The 21,679-nt window shown below is 42.0% G+C and overlaps 2 protein-coding genes across 2 annotated transcripts in view; one reads left to right on the top strand and one right to left on the bottom strand.

Moving 5' to 3' along the window:
* LOC103657918 (protein FAM24B-like) overlaps nt 1–3,852 on the bottom strand; it is a 12,164-nt gene extending 8,312 nt beyond the window's left edge. Inside the window, exon 1 of the mRNA XM_040624476.1 lies at nt 3,684–3,852. The gene's annotated coding sequence lies outside the window, so the exon portion shown is untranslated. The remainder of the gene's footprint in view (nt 1–3,683) is intronic.
* LOC103659420 (ATPase PAAT) overlaps nt 3,841–21,679 on the top strand; it is a 23,756-nt gene continuing 5,917 nt past the window's right edge. Inside the window, exons 1-5 of the mRNA XM_040624475.1 lie at nt 3,841–4,004; nt 4,683–4,886; nt 6,304–6,376; nt 8,711–8,917; nt 14,009–14,463. Coding sequence (XP_040480409.1) covers nt 3,841–4,004; nt 4,683–4,886; nt 6,304–6,376; nt 8,711–8,917; nt 14,009–14,463 — 1,103 coding nt within the window. The remainder of the gene's footprint in view (nt 4,005–4,682; nt 4,887–6,303; nt 6,377–8,710; nt 8,918–14,008; nt 14,464–21,679) is intronic.

Genomic DNA, 21,679 nt, shown 5'->3' with positions numbered 1-21,679 from the left:
GCTTGCTGTAACTATAGGTGCCAGAGGCTTCAATTTCCTCTAGTATTCTTGCTTTTGTTCCCCCTATTGTCTTTTGGTTTCCCTAGAAACTCCTTTTAAAATAGTCTGCATCCTACTCTCTTCATTGTAATCTACTGTATACCGGAGCCCTGCTGATGTGGTGGTAAGGCACTGGGGAAGGAAAGAATTGCATAATCTTAAGACTAAATCTGTTTTTAGCAGACCTGAGTCCCTTGCTTGTCACCTTCAAAAGTGTTTGTCTTTTTTTTTTTTCCCCTCCCTCTACACGTGACAGGAAGGCTAAAGGGGCTGGAGTTGTCTAACTGCTCATCCCCCTAGGTCACAAAAGCCTGGAAGTTTCCCCTGAGAGTAGTAACCTTTGTTAAGGAGAATACTGTGGAGTGTATTTCAAAATGGTTACTTTCCCCTCCCCCCCGCAGACAGCATGAGATTCTTCTCCAATCTTCACTGGGCAAATCTCGTGGGATTCCTGGAAGTAAAACCCATAAAAGTATGGGGCCTCCTAAAAGTGGGCTCCCAGGAGTATTCATCTCTCAAGCTAGTCCACACTCAGCCTCCAGCAATTCATCAACGACCATTTAAGTGTTCCTCCCAGACTACCGCCTCCAGAGGATTCTGTTCCTGGTAAGTGGATCTCCATTGGGATTTTCTGCATTTACCGATCTCTTCAGTTATCAGAGTGGCTGTTTGCCCTGTGACATCAATTATCTGGTGGATTTTTTAAAACGTCATTGATTTTCAGTTTGTTCAGCTTTGTTGTTGTTGTTGTTGTAAAGATGGTTGTGATAAATTCTAAACTCTTTTCATGCCAGAGCTGAAGCCAGAAGTGTTGATTTTTTTTTTAATTAGTAATATAAACCCACATAAACAAAAGCTCTTGGAAGTATTCAGCATACGAGCGGAGCATGTAAGGGGTCCTAGGCCAAAAGTGTCTGTGAACTACTGTGTTACAATACACCATCAGTCATGATTCACACTGTAAATCCTAAATTAACAATAAATTGCTCTTTAAAATAGGCAAGCCAAAAACTTACATTGTGATACTGGTGGGAAGTTTTCAAAAACATGTTCTATTCTTTATTTACAGTGGAGGGGGAAAAAAAGGCAAGAAGAAACATTTGCAATTCATGGTAACAATAATTTAGCACATTAAAATCATAGTAACCTCTGCACTACCACAACTCTTCTGGCTTTGAAAAAAGTATAAGATTGAATTTACTGATTTCTCCTTTTTCTGCTCCTTACATTGTAATAAAGTTCTGAACCCATACTGCTTTCCTTATCAATTCCATTCAACAAACTTATTCTGAACACGTCCACCAGGTATAAAATAATTCCTGATCTCAATAATCATTCAGACGTTAGGGAACACAAATGTGAGAATCATTTTATACATTCCTGAACCACAAGAGAATTATAGTACCTGAAAATTCTTAGTCCAGAAAAAGTAGTCATTGATTCTGTAATACTGTGGAGTTCTACACTTGGTTTTCAATGATAAACAGATTCTTCCCTGCTATCCAAAAGAAAAGACACTGTAGGTAGAGAGGAAAGCTCGTGCAAAGGTAGAGGAGCCTGGGATGTACGCAAGAGTCACGAGTAGGGTGTAGGCAAAGTCACTAGAGGCTTTATATGCTGCGCTAACGATGGGCAAAGATGATGGTGGCTCAGGCGCAGGAAAATCAGAGGATGGTGCACAGAATGAAAAGGAGAAGATGAAAATGGGAACTAATGACCAGTGAAGAAACTCCTGAAACTATCCGAATGAAAGATAGTGCTTGGAAACAGAAGAGGCAGAGATGGAAAAAGATAGGAAGCTTTGCCTTTAAAAAAAAATCTATCTATATAGATCGAGATCTATAGATACAGCTATCTCAAGACTTGGGGTGATTTACTAGATACATGGGAATGAAAGAAAGGGAAAGACTATAGTAGTCTAGTTTTCTGACCTGTGGCTTTCAGCTTTGTGCAAGGAAGTCAACACCCAGTTCATAGTATAATTCATCTTGTTCATTAACTTGCAGGTTGGTAATTCTGACGAAGAGTCTATGCTCCTTTGAAGAATGTCCAATAGATTAACGTGGATCTAAGTTAAGTTATGACTATAGAGGGAGGGCATACAGAGAAAACACACACACACACACACACACTGCTGTAGACAACTTAGAATAAGTCTGCAATACTAATCTCTCAAAACATTAAAACTAGGATACATACAATTAAGGACTTCTAACTTGCTCAATACGCTACATATCTGATCCTTTGGTGGGGTTTCTCTTTCAAACTTGGTGAATCCATCTAATACACACTCTGGATAACAGATTACTTACAAAAAAATTACATTCCAATTTTTCTAACACCACTCCACAGATTAAAAAACAATGAAACAGGTATTGTACAAGTAACTCCTGCTCTCCCAAAGTTTGCAGGACACCTTATGAAACACCAACGTTAACACAGTAAGGTTTTATTTTCATAAAAACGAAATCCTCTCCACCTTTCTTTTGGTTATCGAAAACAGGCACTACTGTAGGTCTCTGTAAAAAGCAAAGTGGAAACACTGCAACTTTTGGAAAGCAGAGGATGCTCTTCCCTTTATTTAAGCCATTTCGGCTTAGAAAAGTTTTTATAAGAACGCTCTATTTTCAGGTACGAGGGAAATCTGTATTCTCACTAGGTACATATCCTAACATAACTCATGTAAGACCTTAAGAAAAACAAAACAAAAATTATTTGGCACTGAACAACAACAACAACAAAACCAGAAAAAGAAGTCCTAAAACAAAATTAACATGAGACAAAGATTTCTATTTTCTAGAGAGAAAGCACCATAAATACATGGTTGACAGCCCAAATTTGAAGAATGCTGACATTTCAATTTTATTTGAATCTAATCATCCAGTGTTTTCAAGGTGAAGTGGACAGGAAGGAGCAGAGAGGCACCAGTTATCTTCCTATCCCGAGGGGCAACTAGAAAGTTCCACCCGCTCCACTTTTCGGGACCCAAACGTTAAAAGTCCTTCAAGTCCCAGCTCACAGGATGCTCCATCAGAGACCCGAGGCCCCGCTCCTGCTCGCTCCTGACAGGGCCAGGGGTGCGGGCCACGGCTGCGGCGGCCGCCCCTGGGGCCCCGTCTCCCCCTCACCTCCCCTCCAGCGCCAAGGCCGCCGTCGCCGTCCCGCCCTGGCGCCAGCGGGTCACTGACACGGCCACGGCCGGCCGGCACCGCGGCCCCACTGTGACTCGGGGACAACGTGCAAACCTCCGCCTGCTACAGCCAAGCTGCCGGCAGCCACGCAGACACGCTCGGCTGCTGTGGGCGGGAAAGGCGCGGCGTCCACTGCAGACACGGCGACGGTCGGCAGCTGGTCTTCGGGGCGCGTGCAGCCACCGCACCACTCCTACCTGACCACGGACTCTCCTCATTGGACCGACCCTCCCGGCCCGCCCGGCAACCGTCGTCTACAGCGCCGGCTAGGTCCGCGGGCCCACGTGCAAAAACCGCCCTGTTCCCGCGCGCCCGCGCCGCGCCTGCGCACAGTTCCAGCGGTGGGCCCAGCTGCCGTCGGGGCGCACGCTACGCCCCCGAGTTCTTTCCCCCCCGCAGGTTTGGAAGCGCCTTGCTGCAGCCGGCTGGCGCGCGCATGCGTGTCTCCGGTACCTGGTTTTCTTCCCACTGGACAAGGAGCGGCGGGTCTTGCGTTTTTGAAGCCTGCCGAGCCGGAAGTCGCTCTGCGTCTTCGCCTCCCCGCTGCCCTGGCGGAAACGCAAGCCCTGGAAGAGAGGTTCCGGGCTCGGCCTGGGCTGGCGGCGGCAGAATGGAGACTGGGGCCGAGGACGCGGGACTGAGCTGCCGCCCGATGCTGGCCTCTTCCTGGGATAACGCCTGCGGAGCCCTGACCCACAGCCTCCATCTCACCCGGGCTGACCTCGGCGCCCGGGACTTGGACTGGGAGGAACCGCTGGCGCCTCCTGCCCCGGGGTGCGCCGGGCCGGCGGGGTCTGAGGCCGCGGCTGCGGGACGGTCGCGCTCCTGGGGGCGCCGGGAGGGCAGGTGGGGGCCGTGCGGGGAGAGGGTGTGGGCCTGGCATCCGGGAGCCCAGCTGGCGACAGGTCTGTGCGGGGACCGGCGTCGGCGGGGGTCGGAGGGCGGGGCCGGGGGCGTGAGTGTCGTGCGCGGGGCTGGCGGCCGGGGACCCGCATCTCCGCCGGGTCGGAACCGGGGTCCGCCTCCCTCTCCCCGCACAAACGAACCAGCGAAGGCCTCCTGTCACCCGTGTCCGCCTTAATAAATGTGACTGTCCAGAGTACCCAGCAGCTTCGTTATGGAAAAGATAGGCGTTTGCCTCTGAGCGTCTTTCGTTTCCCACTCTGGTGCACGCAGTCGGTGCCCAGGGAACTTTTTCTGTTGAAATGAGAAGGGACTACAGGGGGTCGCGTCCGCATTCGAGGAAACAGGAGAGGGCAGAGCCCCGGTGTCCGGAGTGTGCATTTCCTTGGGAATCTGTATTGAGCGCTTGTTGGGTGCTTGGGAAGGTGCGGGGACCTCAGGGGTAGATGAAGGAGTGAGTTAGAAGGAGGACCCGTGGCCTAATAAGAGGGTTGTGAGCGGTGTTCGGACAAGTACACCGATTAATACGTTGGACGGTTTTCTTTGCAGCCAAGACCTGGTGGTTTTGAAGAGCAGCCTCAGCAGCCCCGGTGAAAAGCCCTGCTTCCTATACCTGCGATGTGACCCTAACGGAGGCGAAGAAATCGTTTCTGTGGGCATTTTAAGTTCAGCAAGAAATATGGAAGTATACTTAGGAGAGGAGTACTGTGGAACCAGTAGGGGCAAGACCGTTTGTGGTGACCCGGAGAACAGGTTTGTAACCTGTGAACGCGGAGGTGTTCTCGCCAAGCCGTGGGACTTTGCCAGCTTTTGTGGTATTTGTTGACTGCCTGACATTGATGCCGGGCACTCGGGGGGAGAAGATAAAAACCTACCAGCAGGAGTAGAAGTTTCTCCCTTTAAGGGATCTTTGAGAGAGTCTGAGCTTTCTCATTGTTGTTAATGTGGAAATTTCGAGCTAATTGAGGGAGGTGACTGGGTAGCGGGTCATATTAGTTAGTGGAGGACTTTGATGAGAGTTGAAGTTCTGATAAATGTTTCTAACCTGTCTTAACTCAGAGGGGTCTGTTTTCCAAAAATTAATTAGGCAATCAGTTGGAACTTTGAACACATTTTCTTGAGGAAGCCCATTAGCAATAATGCAGAAGTCCCAGACTGTCGTACCACCATATATAATCTGGTATTACACTTAAAAAAAAATTTTTTTTTTAATTCTTTTTCTTAGGGGGGAGGGGGTGTGGCAGAGGGAGAGAGAATCTTAAGCGTGCTCCACACCCAGTGTGGAGCCCAGGCGACTGGATCTCGCCACCCTGAGATCATGACTGGAGCAGAAATCAGGAGTCCAGCACTTTAACCGACTGAGCCACCCAGGCATCCCGAATTTTTTTTTTTTTCTGAATTCTTTTTTTTTTTTTTAAAGATTTTATTTATTTATTAGAGATAGAGACAGCCAGCGAGAGAGGGAACACAAGCAGGGGGAGTGGGAGAGGAAGAAGCAGGCTCATAGCGGAGGAGCCTGATGTGGGGCTCGATCCCAGAACGCCGGGATCACGCCCTGAGCCGAAGGCAGACGCTTAACCGCTGTGCCACCCAGGCGCCCCTTTTTTTCTGAATTCTTAATCTTTCTTTATAACAGAACTCAAAATATGAACTTTTATATTCCATGTATGTTGAAAATAATGGGTATGTTTGTTGAGCTTTAAAATATGCTCTGTGGGGGTGCCTGGGTGGCATAGTCTGTTGACCGGACGGCTCTTGGTTTCCAGCTCAGGTCATGATCTCAGGGTGGGGAGATCCAGCCCCTCATCAGGCTCTGCACTCAGCCTGGAGCCTGCTTAAGAGTCTCTCTGCTTTTCGCTCTGCCCCCCCCCCCCCCCGCAGGTGTGTTCATTTCTCTGTCTCTCTCTCTCTCAGATAAATAAATCTTAAAATATGCTGTGTGCTATATGATTATATGTTTGTTATCAAATTTAACTATCTTATATAGGTAGTAAGTGACAGATACAGTCTTTTTACCCAGTGCAGTTCAGTATGAAGCCACAGTTCTTTATGCCTCCCCAGGAAAACTGAATGACAGGATTTACGTGTTGTCCCGGAAAACTTCATTTTTAAATGTAACTATTAAAAGTGATAATATATGAAAATTTTAAGAAATTCTTGTTATTTTCAGTGAAAATGAAAAGATTATTTTGTACAAAAAACACCTAAAATTGGAGCCCTCCACACATGCTTGTAAAATAAAGGTAAGTAATCACTGAATTGTAACTAATTTGAAAAGTACGGTTGTTTTTGTACTATATAAACATCTTCTGATGGTTGTAATGCGACATGTCCCACATGGTTCCCGGTTTTAGCTGAGAAATACTTAGTAAACATGTAAGAAGAAATTCTTCTCTAAAAAATTATTAACATTCTCCTTTTAAAATCTGAACATTTATTAGCTGTGGCAATGCCATGATGTATACTGTTGTTCTTACAGTAGTATTGTACTTTTAAGCCTTGGAAAACTGAGTTTAAAACCTTTTTATTTTTATGTAAAACTTAAGTGAAAACCACAAGCAGTTTTTGCCCAAAAATACCCACAAAGAACACAGAAGTTTCGAGCAAAGACACCACATAGTTAAAGGACTTGGGACTGGTGTCTTCAACATGAAAACTGATGTTAAATATTAATTAATTAATTGTTAATATTAAAGTGAACTTTAATGGTGTCATCAGAATCTAGGGAAAGAGTCCTGGACTGGAAATCCTAAGCCCTGACTTAAGGGAGCTTTGTTCCTGACTAGCAGGATAGCCTTGGGCAAGTTTCTTCACCTATTTGGACCTACGTTGTGAGTTATTTTAAAAGGCTGAAGACAATAAATCTTTGGATTATTTTCATCTCTAAATATTTTATCTCTGTGCTTGTTATTACTTAGAGAAGGTCACAGAACTGATTATTCCAAGATGTTCTTTTAGATAGTAAAGCCTAGTAGTGTCTAAAGTCATTTAAATGAAGTGATTCATTCATTCACCAAGTATTAGAGTTCCATTCGCTCCCAGATCCTGTACTAAGCATTTAGGAATTAGCAGTAATAAAATAAATTGCAACAAAGCCCTCACACTGCTAATATTATAGGGGGCAAGACAGATAATATGTAGATTCGATGTGTGCTATATTTAATAGACATGCTTGGGAATTAAAAAGCAGGAAAGGGATCGTAGGAGGTTGGCAGGTAGATGTATAAATTTAGTGAGAAGATTACTTAATGGTTGATGACAGTCTTATTTCTGCTACACTGAGTTTTTAGGTCATGGATCTCTATTCCCCTGTGTCTTTGTGTGATATATGGGATTATATGTCTGTTTAGGTGAATGTTTTTTGTAACTATTCTATGGAAGTACATGGGAGTGCAAACACTAGTTTCATTTAGGGGGATCTTAAGAAGACTTCTTCTGGAGCAAAACTGTATGAAAGTTAAAATAAAAATAAGAGCTACCAGTGCCTATTTTTGAGCCCTTAATCAGTGGTCAGTACTGGAAAGTTTAACAAGTAATCCTCAGAACAGCCATGTGAAACATTGTTATCACCCTCCCTCATTTTGCTCCTGATCAAGTTTAGGCATTTGCCCAAGGTCACATAGGCTGTACATTGCAGAGTCCTCATTGTATGCAGGTCTGTTTCTAAATCCTCTGCCCTTTCTGCTTCGCTACTTTGTTGTCCATATCACACAGGAAGTGTCTTTTGGTTCAAAAACATGGACAAAATGAGGCAGCATAAAGCATTGGGAAAACCACTGGGGTCAAAGCTGGAAGAACTAGGTTCAGAGCCCAGCCTTTCCTACTTGGTGTTGGACAAGTTAGAAAAATCACTCTTGAACTCATTTTTTTAATAAGTAAACAGTCAAGCTGTATTAGATCATCTTGACATTTCCTTACAGTTTTAACTTATAAAAGACTGACTTATATTTAATATTTCAGTAAGCACTTAGCATGGGCTCTAGGCAGCCTTATTTTGTATTAAATATATTTACACCGCAAGTTGCTATATGTTAAGATCTCCGATTGGTACAATTTATTTGCAGTTCCTTAAACTAAGTAAATGTTATTTCATGTTTTCCACCCGCATTTGCTGTTTTATGTATCATCTGTTAGTTTAAAAGGACTTTTTTATTTAAATACTTCTGAGCCTCATGATAAATTGGATTTTTTTTTCTGACCATGACTATGCTAGAGAAAACTTAAAAATGAAAACGTATTTAAAATTAATTTTTTGAGGGGCGCCTGGGTGGCTCAGTCGTTAAGCGTCTGCCTTCGGCTCAGGGCATGATCCCGGTGTTCTGGGATCGAGCCCCACATCAGGCTCCTCCACTGGGAGCCTGCTTCTTCCTTTCCCACTTCCCTTTGCTTGTGTTCCCTCTCTCACTGGCTGTCTCTATCTCTGTCAAATAAATAAATAAAATCTTTAAAAAAATTTTTTTTTAAAAAGTTAATTTTTTGATTCTCAAATGCTTCAGTCTTAAGTAATAACAAGAAGTGACTGTAAATGATGATTGTTTTTAATATCATTATTTTCTGGAACTCTCGTTTTATAATAGTTGCTGTCCTTTGGTGAAAAGCTGTGTGTGTTCATCAGTAAAGTTGTGGTGCAATTGAGGCGGGTTTCAGCAAATTCTTCAACGAGCTCTCCTGCTCTAGGATCAAGGATAGACCTGCAGAGGGTCCAAACTCTCATGGAGGCCATGGGGTCAAAGCTGTCACCTGGTGCTCAGCAGTTGATGAATATGGTTAAGTTTCAGCAGCAGGTTGGTAGACATAGGTTCTGTCCAGGTACCATTAAAAATTTCCAAGTGTTGGCTTTTCATAAGGACATGTATTGGCTTAAGTTTTTTCGTTGAACTTTTCTGTTGATTTGACTGTTATCTTTATATGCTTTTGTAAAATAGCATTTTGTAGACATTCTCTTCTACAAAATACCTTACTACAGATCTTCACAATTTTCCATGAATTTACTCACTCATTTGTTTGCTCAGCAGATACTTATTAAGCACCTTCTCAGTGAATAAGACACTGTTTTGAGCATTTTAGAAGATTTTTCTCAAGAAGCTTAGAGATAAAGAGAAAATTAGAAGATGGCTGTGTAAAGGAATATTGGGAATAACAGAAGAATTTGTCTAGCTCATGAGACTTAAGCTGTTTTAAAAGAGTTTAGGCTGTTTTTAAAGCATGATCCATGGGACACCTGTATCAGAATCCTTTCCGATGTCTACAAAATGTGTATCCTGGCCACACTTTCTACCTACTCAATCTCAGAGAGTGGGATCCAGGAATCAGTATTTTAAATAAGCATAGTAGGTTAATTTTATGCACGCTGTGGTTTGAGAATAACTCAGCGCAAAGATTCTGTAAAGAAACAGATTGAAGGGGTGCCTGGGTGGCGCAGCGGTTAGGCGTCTGCCTTCGGCTCAGGGCGTGATTCCGGCGCTACGGGATCGAGCCCCACATCAGGCTCCTCTGCTATGAGCCTGCTTCTTCCTCTCCCACTCCCCCTGCTTGTGTTCCCTCTCTCGCTGGCTGTCTCTCTCACTGGCTGTCTCTGTGTCAAATAAATAAATAAAATCTTTAAAAAAAAAAAGAAAAAAGAAACAGATTGAAGATTTTAAAAAAATTTTCAAAAGCAAGAAAAGATTTTAGAAATAATCAGAAGAGATTAATGAATTAAATATAACTAGTTCATTGACTGATTTCTATCTTTCAAAAACTTGACTTTGGGAAAAAAAGAAACATGGTAGATTATTTTGGAGGGGGGAACATGCCTTTAAACCTTAAGGTTTTATTCCTAAAATGCTACATTTTCTTTGCCATGAATTTGAATCAGTGCAGAAGTGTATTGAGTTTTCCCAGCTGTCATCCCATTCCCCAGAGGTAACTACTGATAACAGTTTGGTGTGTAACCTTCTAGAGTTTTCTGTCCATGTAGAAACAAACATAAACTGTCCCAGCCACCACTTATGGGTTAATACCATAGACACTGTGTTGTAACTTGCTTACAACCAGTAACTGCTAAGTCTTCCATGTGAGGAAATTTGGGGGACACCCTGTTCAATCTCCTTTTAAACATGCTAATGAAAGACCTCCTTCGTAGTGGGAAAGTCTTTATTTATGGAGTGTATCCTGATTGTCTAGGATTGATTATTGTTAACAAACCAGGGATCTCTAGATTTCTAAGGCATGGCTTCTTGGAAAATGCCACGTGAACCATTTAATTATCTGAGCATAAAATGGGACTGTTTCATGACCAGACCTACTTGTGTAAGTGGTTAACCACACACATTGTTTAGAGCCTTCCGGTATTAATCTGGACTGGGCCTGTACTGAAGGGGAAAAAAAGGACTTGGGGTACAAGTCCTAGACCTCTCCCCGTTTCACTTGTGCCTTGGGATTACTTTTTTTCTTGAAAGTTTTATTAAAGGTTAAACTCTGAGTCATATAGGTCTTATTTGACAATACAAACTTCTGTTTTATCACAGTAAATATTAAAGTTATTCCTCATTCCTTTGTATTTGAAATTCAGATTTGCCGGCTTTGATTGGTTTTTGCTCTAGTAATTTAGAAATAACTGAGCAGGATTTCTGTATCAAAGTACCTAACATACAGCTGTTGCTTAAAGTTATCTGAATGAAAGGATGTGCCCCATTTTCTCAAACATTAAGTTGTTCAGGATTTGTATTCTGTTACTTTTTCCTCTTTAAAATAAAAATGGCTTTATAATTTTATTTTTTTTCTGATTATTAATGGTGATACATGTTTGAGGTGTTTATAATAAGCAGTTACAGAAAATTCATACTTTTATAAATCCTCCAATATATGGAGAAATAAACTTAATTTTCCAGAAATCTGTGTGCGTATACACCTGCACATGGATGAAGTTATACACACACATAGCTATATAGTCATGTGTAAGTATATGGGCACAATTTTACGTAAATGCTTTCATAACGTACATGTTGCTCAGTAACATTTTCAGTTAACAGGATGTTACGGGCCTCTTCCTAAGCAGTAAATCTATATCTCTGTGGTTTCGTGGATATTCTGTGGTCCGTACTCAGTCCCCGATTCATGGGTATTTAAGTTTTTCAGATTTTTTTTTTTTTTTTTGGTGGCATGACTGGCAGTACATAGAAGAAATTTGAGTATCTATTTTTGTACACTGGTTCAAATATCTCTGCAGGGTAGATTTTCTTTTTAAGGTTTTATTTATTATTTGAGAGAGAGCGCGCAAGCTGAGGGAGGGGCAGAGGGAGAAGCAGACTCCCCACTGAGCAGGGAGCCCAACCCAGCTCGATCCCAGGACCCCGAGATCGTGACCTGAGTGGAAGGCAGACGCTTCACTGACTGAGCCACCCAGGCGCCCCACGAGGGTGAATTCGTAGCAGTGGAATTACTTTGGCAAAGTCTGAGTCCTCTAAAGTATTTAAAATATATTTAGTGTCCACTTTCGAAAGGATTTGATAGGACTTCAAAACAATATATGACAAGACAGTTAAAGACAAGAATTGAACAAACTCACATGAAAAGAAGCAGAAGAACAGCCACAGACACCTGGGGTTTATTCACTTCCTCTAGCGGCGTGTGGACTTACCTGTGAGTATTTCACCTGAAGAGCTCTGCAAAAAAAAATGACTAAAAATCAGTGATTTTCTTACAATCAGAATATTAAGATGTGTCAGAAAAGGAAATTTTGCATAGCAAATACCTTTACATTTGGATTTTTCTATTACATTTTCTGCCTGATGAATGGTCATAATTTTGACACTGACCCTGATACGAGTATCGTTACCGTTAATGTTTACTAGTTTTCTGCTGTACATTTTTTTTTGAGGCACATTAGAGAAATAAGTGAATTTTCCATTATGACTGAGGAAAACTTCTTTCAGCTAAAGGAGAGTCGTCTAATTCAAAATTTTGGAAATATAATTATGTATAATCCATCATTTTCAGGAATAATTTCAGGTTTAATCAAAACTTGCTTTCAGTAGAACAAGATAACTTGACAGTAGATTAAATTTCTGCGTAAAGAGGGGCGCCTGGGTGGCTCAGTCAGTTAAGTGTCAAACTCTTGGTTTCAGTTCAGGTCCTGATCTCAGGGTCATGGGATCGAACACCTCATTGGCCTCCGCGCTTAGTGGAAAATCTGCTTGATATTCTTTCTCTCCCTCTGCCCCTCTCCCCTCTTGAGTCCACCACACGCTCGCTCTCCTCTAAAGTAAATAAATCTTTTAAAAAAGTATGTTTTAAAATAGTACTAAAATAAATTTCCCCACAAATAGCATTCCTCCAAAGAGCAGTTAAGTGAAAAAATTTCTCTGGGGACTTAACATTACAAAGCCCCACCGACCTACACACACATTCTTTTGTCCTCATTATTCCCCTTTTCTGCTTTATTTTTCCCTAAAGTATTTATCACCACCTCCATCCACGTGATCTTTGTCCTTCCCTTCTTCTTTCCTTTCCTTCCCTTTCCTTTCTTTTTAGTCTCTCCCTGTGCTCTTAGCATGTAGGCTCCATGAGGTCAGAATTTTAATGTTTTGCTTGTTGCCATGTTCTTTTTCCAGTGCTTGAAACTGTGTCTAGCAGAGTCAATTTCTGGTAAATATTGAATAAACGAATGTTGGTTTAGCTCAGTCCAGAAATATTTTCTTAGAATATCTAGATAATTGTATGAACTGAGTTTCTTTAGCTAATCTCGAATAATACTTTTCAATCTGTCTCTCACAAACTATTATTTCTGTATTTGTTTATTTTTGTGTGTGTATTATTTATGTGTTTTCAGGCCCCAACGCAGGGCCTGAACTCACAACCCTGAGATGAAGACCTGAGCCAAAATTGAGAGTCAGACGTTTAACTGACTGAGCCACCCAGGCGCCCCTCTCACAAACTGTTGAACAGCAGGAACTATGGGATGATATATCCTGATAAGAATCGATAGTACAGTTCAGGGGCACCTGGCTGGCTCAGTCAGTGGATTGTGTGACTCTCGATTGCCAAGTTGTGGGTTTGAGCCCCACTTTGGGTATAGAGATTACTTATAACCTTTTTTTAAAAAAAATTGAAAGTACAGTTCCTGTTGTTTTGATTTTAGGATAGAGCCTTATACCTTAACACTGAGTTAAGCTAAAGGTTGTTTTGCTTTTCTTCTGTGAAAAAATTGAAGAGCATAACAGAGAGATATTATAGCCTTCTCTCCAAGGTAAGCCAGAATATTCTCAGAAACTAATACTGCATGAGAACTCCTATTGTCCTGGAAATTCTGAAAGAAACACAGCCAAAAGGTAGCTCATTTTGGTCATTGAAAGTGTCACAAATGTACCCAAAGTACATCTAACTTTAAATCTATGTAGCCTCCATGAAAAACTCATTGCAAAAGATATGCCTAAGTAAAATGAGTAGTTTACCATATGTGGAAAGTTGGTGAATGATAATTCTGAAAATTATCAATTACTATGCCTCAGTTGAGAGTACTCTCTTTTATTACCATAAATTAAGGAGGCCTTTGTAGTGGAGACATTAATGCTAATGCAGTTTTACTAAGCATGCTAATATTTAGTATTTCCTTTAGGAAAAACTACAGTGAGATCATTAAAAGCCTTGACTCTGGAGTTAGGGGGCCTGGGTTCATGTCCCAGTTCTGCCACTTACTAGTTGTGTTACCTTAGCCAAGGTACCTTTAGCCTTGGTCTCTTCAGCTTAAGATTGGGGTAGTAATCAGAGCCTACTTTGTATGGATGTTTTGAGGATCAAATGACAGAATGCACCTTGCTTGACTTACAGAAATTACCCCAAAAGTTAGCTGTCGTCACTGTCAGTAGTAACATGTATTTATCTGCCTTGCTTAGAATTGTGTTCCCACCGGAGAGCAGCTTCAGTCGGTTTGGGGAAATACTGGCCACAAACGTATGGTCGACCAGCAGTCGTCATCTGCTTCCGGAGCCTCAGACAAGTCGCCCTCCACACCTTTCCCTTTTAGAACCGGATTGACATCTGGCAACGGGACCGAAGACTTAAAAGCTTCCATTGATAAAAGTCCGCAGCCACCTGGTGGAGGAAATATTACAAACCTCAAAGAGTACAACATTGTGCCGCAAAACCATTCTCTTCTTGAGAATGACCTCAGAAATGCAGTTTCTTCTCTCCTCCCGAAGAAAGCAAGTGACAGCTCAAGTATACCTAAGTCCGAGCTGCTGCCTTTTCTCCAGAATTTATGCAGTCAGGTTAACCATCTCCGTGTGGGACACGACGCCAAGTGGCAGGAAGGCATCACTAAGGCCGGGGAAGGCGTTGTTGCTGTTGCGTAAGTATTTATTTTGAGACAAATGTGGTTTAGATGAGGTAGGTATGAGAATCAAGTGAAGGGAGGGGCGCCTGGGTGGCACAGCGGTTAAGCGTCTGCCTTCGGCTCAGGGCGTGATCCCGGCGTTATGGGATCGAGCCCCACATCAGGCTCCTCCGCTATGAGCCTGCTTCTTCCTCTCCCACTCCCCCTGCTTGTGTTTCCTCTCTCGCTGGCTGTCTCTATCTCTGTCAAATAAATAAATAAATAAAATCTTTAAAAAAAAAAAAAAAAAAGAATCAAGTGAAGGGAAACAGCCTTGTCTCAATGTATATTGCCTAAAAATTTGTTTCCAGAGATAATACATTTTTCCATTAACACACTTACAGGGCATAACCATTATGCAGAGTAGAACTGGTCGCTTTGAAAGAGGTACCTAAAAGTGAAGGTTTTGAGCACTTCTCAGGGATTTTGTGGAAGGGTTATAAGCATCAGATAGACGTTGGAGTAGAAAGTTATTTTTATGAGTGGAGAGGAGTTGTGGACTCATAAGCTTTACGTTTTTTGTTTTGTTTGTTTTTAAAGATTTTATTTATTTGGTAGAACACAAGCAGGCGGAGTGGCAGAGGGAGAGGGAGAAGCAGGCTCCCCCCTGAACGGGGAGCCCAGTGTGGGACTCGATCCCAGGACCCTGGGATCATGACCTGAGCTAAAGGCAGTTGCTTAACCGACTGAGCCACCCAGGTGCTCCAGCTTTACATTGTCTTTATTTATGTTTGTAATTTTCTTTAGCTGGGTATGTCGAGCATGTCATTATAACAGAATTTCTTTGTGGATCCTGTTTGGCCTGGGCTAATTTTGGAATAACAAAAACTATATTGGGATGATAATTATAGTATGTAGGATCTTATCTCCTGATCTTATAATCAATCTCATGCTTTAGCAGCACAGGTTTGATTAAGAGACGGTTAAGAATTTAGTATGTTCCCTATCCTTTACATACATGTAGTTTGTCAAAATAGTATATTAGACTGGAATTCGGGACTCAGGTCATAGTTTTGGCTTACCCACTTTGTCTCAGTTTAATCTCCTGTAACTTAGAGTTTTCATCTGAAGATGAATAGTTTGGAACTAAACAATTTCATACCGGCCATCAGTGTCTAATTAACCTTTATAGAAGACTCCACCAAGAATAGCAGAATACACATTTTTTTCAAGTACCAGTGGAAGAGTCACAAAGATAGATGATTTCTTGAGTTATAAAGTAAACTAACCAAGCACTGAAATCACACAAAGTATATTCTCTGACCATAAATGAATCCAACTAGAAATCAGCAACAAACACAACAACAACAAATTTCCAAACACTTGGCAATTCAACAACACATTTCTAAATCTGTGGTTCAGAAAGGAAGTCCCAATAGAAATTTTAAAAATACTTGGAAACGAATGAAAATACAGTAGACCAAACTGTGGGATGCAGCCACTAAACAAGTGTTGAGTGGGATATTTATAGCACTTATACATTAGAAAAGAGGAGAGATCTCAGTAACGTAAAACTACAACTCAACATAGATGAAATAATCAGAATAGGCCTATATAACGATTAAAAGGTTGAATTTGTCAATTAGAAGCATCACAAAATGAATCCAAAGCAAGCAGAAAGAAGGAAATGACAAAGAGTGGAAATCAACAAATTTGAAAACAGGGAAACAGTAAAGAAAATCCATAAAGAAATTCAATGAAATTGATAAACTTTCAGTAAGATTGGCTAGCAAGACTGGCAAAGATGAACAGAGAGAAGACACAAATCACCAATATAAGGAATGTAACTGGAGATGCCCCTATACATCCTAAGTCCATTTTTTTTTTTAATAATGATTTTTTATTATATTATGTTAGTCACCATACAGTACATCCCCGGTTTTCGATGTAAGGCTCGATGATTCATTAGTTGTGTATAACACCCAGTGCACCATGCAATATGTGCCCTCCTTACTACCCATCACCAGTCTATCCCTTTCCCCCACCCCCCTCCCCTCTGTAGCCCTCAGTTTGTTTCTCATAGTCCATAGTCTCTGAGAGTAAGTTGTTAATTCAGAATCATTCGAGCTGGCTTCACGCAGAGTTCTTGTCTCCACCTCTGTGGAAACACATATTCCTACGTTTGAACAGTGGATTCAAAAGAACACGATAGAGCAGTGATCAGGATAAAGACGAACAGAACTCAAGTTACTTCAATTCTGTCATTCTACGTGACCATTTGGAGCTTTTATATGCGTTTAAAATTTAACACAGTGGAACAGTGGAAACCGTGAAATACAATTTTTTTGAAGGGTGAATTTTAGTTCATAAATGAAATGTTTCACTAGTTTTTAAGAGAGCTGAAATGTGTTCTTTTTAAATTCTTCATTGTTTTTGAACCTAAAGAACAAATCAAGAAAATAATTAGTTTTGCTACTTACTGCATTATTGTTGTTGAAAAGAATTTTGTCATATAAAGAAGACAAATGACATTCTTCAGGTGTTGTATGTCCATTAGGTAATCACTGCCAACACCACACCAAACGATGACGTGTTGGATACGGTCCTCCCTAGTTGGGCATCAAGTGCCTGTGTTTTAAGGATGCCCATAGAATCTTCAGATGTCCTCTTTTGTATCTGATTTTTTAATCTACTCAAAATTATGACTGAAATTCATCCATGTTGGTGGCTGTATCTGGAGTTCAATTTCTTCAATCTTCTCAATATGGTGTCATTTTCCACAATGTTGCTCATGTCAACCCTTTAAGGGAAGCGCTCTCAATCCCTTATGCAATTAGGTACTGCTCCTGTGCTCGCATCGCATCTCGTAGGTAGGCAAGTCAACGAAGAGCGCTTGCCACATTGACGTTAGTCTGTCATCTCTTTTAAGCTGGAGAGCTGGGGAGCTCAACTCCTAGCTCAGGGCCTGACAAGTAATAGAATTGTGTTCATTGTATTAGTCAGGAGATATAGATAGATGATAGATGATAGATAGATAGATAGATGATAGATAGATAGATAGCTGAAGACATAGAAAATCTGATAGTGTGGTTCCCGTCTGAATCGAGAAGCCTAGGAAGGACCAGGGTACCTAATGGTATAGTTCTCGTCCAAATGTCAGCAGGCTTAAAACCCAGGAAGAGCCAGTGCTTCAAATTAAGTCCAAAGGCAGGAAAAAAACTGATGTCTCAGCTTGAACGCAATCAGGCAAGAGGAGTTCTTACTCAGCCTTTTTGCTCCATTCGGGCCTTCAACTGATTGGAGGAGGTCCAACCACATTAGGGAAAGTAATCTGCTTTACTCAATCTACCAATTCAAATGTTAAACTCATTCAAAAACACCCTCCCAGAAACATCCAAAAGAATGTTTAACAGAATATCTGGGTACCCTGAGGCCCAGCCAAGTTGACACAGAGAGTTCACCATTACATTTATGAACGTTTCTCCCTCCGCGTTGCTCTTTACCATCAATAACCCAGGAGCAGAATAATCATGTGAAGATCCCACTTGTCCAGCAGAATGAAACAGAGCTCACGAGGGGTATGGAGGAGGCAAGTTTCACTTCATCTAAGACTTAACTTCATACTGGGGGAGCAAGGGTGAGTCAGATTCTGATGGGAGGAGACTTAGATCTTACAGACTGGAAGGCTTTTCTGCAGCGTGGATCCAGATGACATTTGTAAGGCAGCCTTTGGCTGAAGAGATCATATGGTTCTTGAGTCTTTTCTTGTTGATATGATGTATCCGCGTGATTGATTTGCCAATATTGAACCGCGCTTGCATCCCCAATATGAATCACTTGATAAGTGAGTGGATAATCGTTTACATGAACTGTTGGATTCTATTAACAGTATCTTGTGAGGATGTTGTGGTCATAGTCAGAGAAATCGGTCTGTAATCTCCTCATTTTTGAGAGGTCTTTGCCTGGTTTGGGGATCAAGGTAATATTGGCCCTCATAGAATGAGTTTAGTAGCTTTCCTTCTGTTTTATTTTTGAAATCTTTGGAGAATAAGTATTATTATTTCTTCTTTAAGATTTGGTAGAATTCCACAAAACCGTCCGGGCATGGAGTTTTTGTTATTGGAAGTGTTGTTTATCACTGACTCAGAATTTCTTCATAATTAATTGGCCTATTTAAAAGGGAAATCAATTTCTTCCTGTTTCAATCTTGGTAGTTTTATAGGTTTCCAGGAAGGATTCCATCTCTTCCAGATTGCTTAGTTTTGGCATAAGGCTGTTGATAAACAATAATAATCCTTCCAATTTCAATGGTAGTTCATAATTGACGCTCTTCTCTTTTTTCATTCATAAAATTTTTAATAATCTGGGTCCTTTCTCTTTTTTGGATAGATCTTGCCAGTGGTCTATCAATTTTATTGATTCTCTCCAAGAACCGGCTTCTAGTCTGTTGATCTGCTCTACTGTACTTCTGGTTTCTGGCGATTGCAATTCAGCTTTAATTTTGGTCAACTGCTTCCTTCGTGAATCGGATTAGGCCTGTCCCTCTAGTTGCTGTTCAATGCTTCGTAGGTAAGAATATAAAAACTGCATTTTAGAATTTTTTCTATTCTTTTGAGTGAGCTTGGATGCTGTATTCCCCCTTGAGGACTGCCTTTGCAGTATCCCATAGGGGTTTGGACTGTTGTAGTTTTCATTCTCAATAAATGTCCACAAATTTGTGAAATTGATTTGTGTTCTGGTTTATGGGTCATTCTGAGCAGATGGATCTGTCTCAGTGTTTGAGTTTTTCCAAATTTTTCCTTGTGGATTAGTTCCAATTTCAGCGTTGTGGTCTTAGAATATGCAGGGGATAATTTCCAATCTTTTGGTATCGGCTGAGACCTGTTTTGTGTCTCCCGAACTGGTCTATTCTTGAGAATGTTCCATGGGCATTAGAATAGAATGAGTATTCTTTGGTTCTGGGGTGTAGTGTTCTATAATATCTAAGAGGTCAACTCTAGTATGGCATTCAAAGCCTTTGATTCTTTGCTTAGTTTTTGCCAGGGTGTTCTGTCTATTTCTGAGAGTGGAGTGTTGAGGTCCCCTACTATTATATTTTTATCTATATGTCTCTTTATTCTGGTTAAGAGTTGGCTTGTGTATCTTTGCCCTCCTCTGGGGGCATATATATTATTATAATTATTATATCCACTTGTTGAATACTTCCTTTAAGAATAATATAGTGCCCTTCTGCATCTCTAACTATAGTCTGTAATTTTAAAATCCAGTTTATCTGAAGGTGCTTTACCCCAGCTTTCTTTTGAGGTTTTGGTGAAAGATGGAGCCTCCATCCCTTACTCTCAGTCTGAATGCATCTGGTTGAGAAAAGATCTTGTAGACAAGCAAACCAGACCGGATGAGTCATTTCTTTTATCCAATCTGCAACCTGTAGGCGTTTAAAGCAAGAATTTAAACCATAATATTTGAGGCTGAGTACTGAGGTGATGTCCTTTTAATGATGCCATGTTGTCAGTAAAGTCTTTGTTTGTATTGGCTGTGACTTTCTGTTTTGTATCACTCTGGAGGCCTTTCTTTTATAGAACGTTGTACCTCCTGTGTAGGTCTGGTTTAGAGTGTTCTGAGGTGGCTAGTGACTGTCGATTCTGAAATGTCTTTATTTCTCCATCAATTCTAAGTGGAGCCTTGCTGGATAAAAGAGATCCTTGGCTGCATGTTTTCTCTAAAGCAGCTTTAAAAATGCTCCCATACCTCTATTTCCAGATCTGTGTAGACAGTGTTGACGTAATTCTGATGCCACTGTGTAGTGAAAATTTTCCTTTGCCTGGCCTCTTTCAATACTGTATCCTTGGATATATTTAGCGTTGTACTATGACGTGGTGGTGTACATCCATGGTTGAGCTTAGGAGGGGTCCTCTCTGCCTCTTGAACCGCAATTTTTGTTTCCCTTGCTAGGGTAGGGGAAGTTTTCAGCTACAATTTGTTCAAATATCTCTTCTAGACCTCTGTTTTCCTCCACCCCCCGAGGGATGCCGATGATTCTAACATTGGATCGTTTCGTTGAGTCAGTAATCTCCCATAGCCAACATTCGTAGGCGTGGATTTTTTAAGACCATCTTCTATTTTTATTTTTCCTCTATTAACCCATCCTCCAATTCACTAACCCACTTTCCTCCGCTTCGGTGACCCTGGCCGTCAGAGCCTCTAGTTTTGCCTGCATTGGCTCATAAATTTTTAATTTCTGTTAGATTCGCTCTCATTTCCTTCCCAAGGGATTCTATATTCTCAGTAATATTTTCCTGAATACTTTTTCAAGTCTACTCATTATCTTGACCATTGTTACTCCTGAATTCCATTTCTGATAATTTGGTTACATCCATATCCGTTACTTCTGTGGCAGAGAGCCACTGACTCACTGTCTTTTCTTTGCTGGGGGCTTCTCCTTCTTGTCTCACTGATGAGGGAGGTTGCGGGGTTGTCCAGAGCCCAAAATTATTGACTGAGCAGTGCCAGGCCCTGTTTTATAGGGATCTTAGAGATGAAAGGCCTTCTTCTTTAAAGATTTTATTTACTTATCTGAGAGGGAGACAGACAGTCCAACAAGCAGAACAGAAGCAGGGTGAGAGAGAGAGGAAGAAGCAGGCTCCCGGGAGGGAGCCGATGGGGACTCCTTTCCGAGCAGCTGGGATCGCGCCTAAGCCAGGCAGGCGCTCAATGACACCCAGGCGCGGGTTGTGAGCTTCTTGATTTTTCAGCCTGCCTTCTGTGTTTCTGGGGAGGGCGCACGCGCCGATACTCGGGCAACCCTGTTTGGTGAGAGTCTCGTGCGCCTCGAGGAGGATGGGGATGGGCACGCTCTGAGCCGGTATTTCCAGGCTTTTGCTCTGGCGCTTTCCCTGGCGGCCGGCTATACTCTTCTGAGGTCAGAGCAGCAGAGGCTGCATCCTCAGAACAGAGGATTGCGGCCCGTTCTCCACTGATGTTGCCACGCTTTAACTCTGTGCTGTTGGGTGCTGCTCAACCCTGCAGCGTCCGGGATGTGCGCCCCAGCTCGGCGTCCCTGCCCTCACTTCCAGGGCCGCCCCGTCTCTATCCTTTGTCACAATGCCGGCCACACGGCTGCCCACAGCTCCGGGCCTCAGATCTATGCCCGTGAGCACACCGTGATTCCGGAGTTTGTGAGAAGCCTGGTGGCGCACGGTTCAGGGTCTCAGTCTGCTGTTTCGCGGGTGCCGACCGCGAGTCCACGCCCGCT

Source organism: Ursus maritimus, unplaced genomic scaffold, assembly GCF_017311325.1.
Source record: "Ursus maritimus isolate PB19 unplaced genomic scaffold, ASM1731132v1 scaffold_7, whole genome shotgun sequence".
NCBI lineage: Eukaryota > Metazoa > Chordata > Mammalia > Carnivora > Ursidae > Ursus > Ursus maritimus.
The sequence above is the reverse complement of the archived record's forward strand: the minus strand, read 5'-3'. Positions and strand labels throughout refer to the sequence as shown.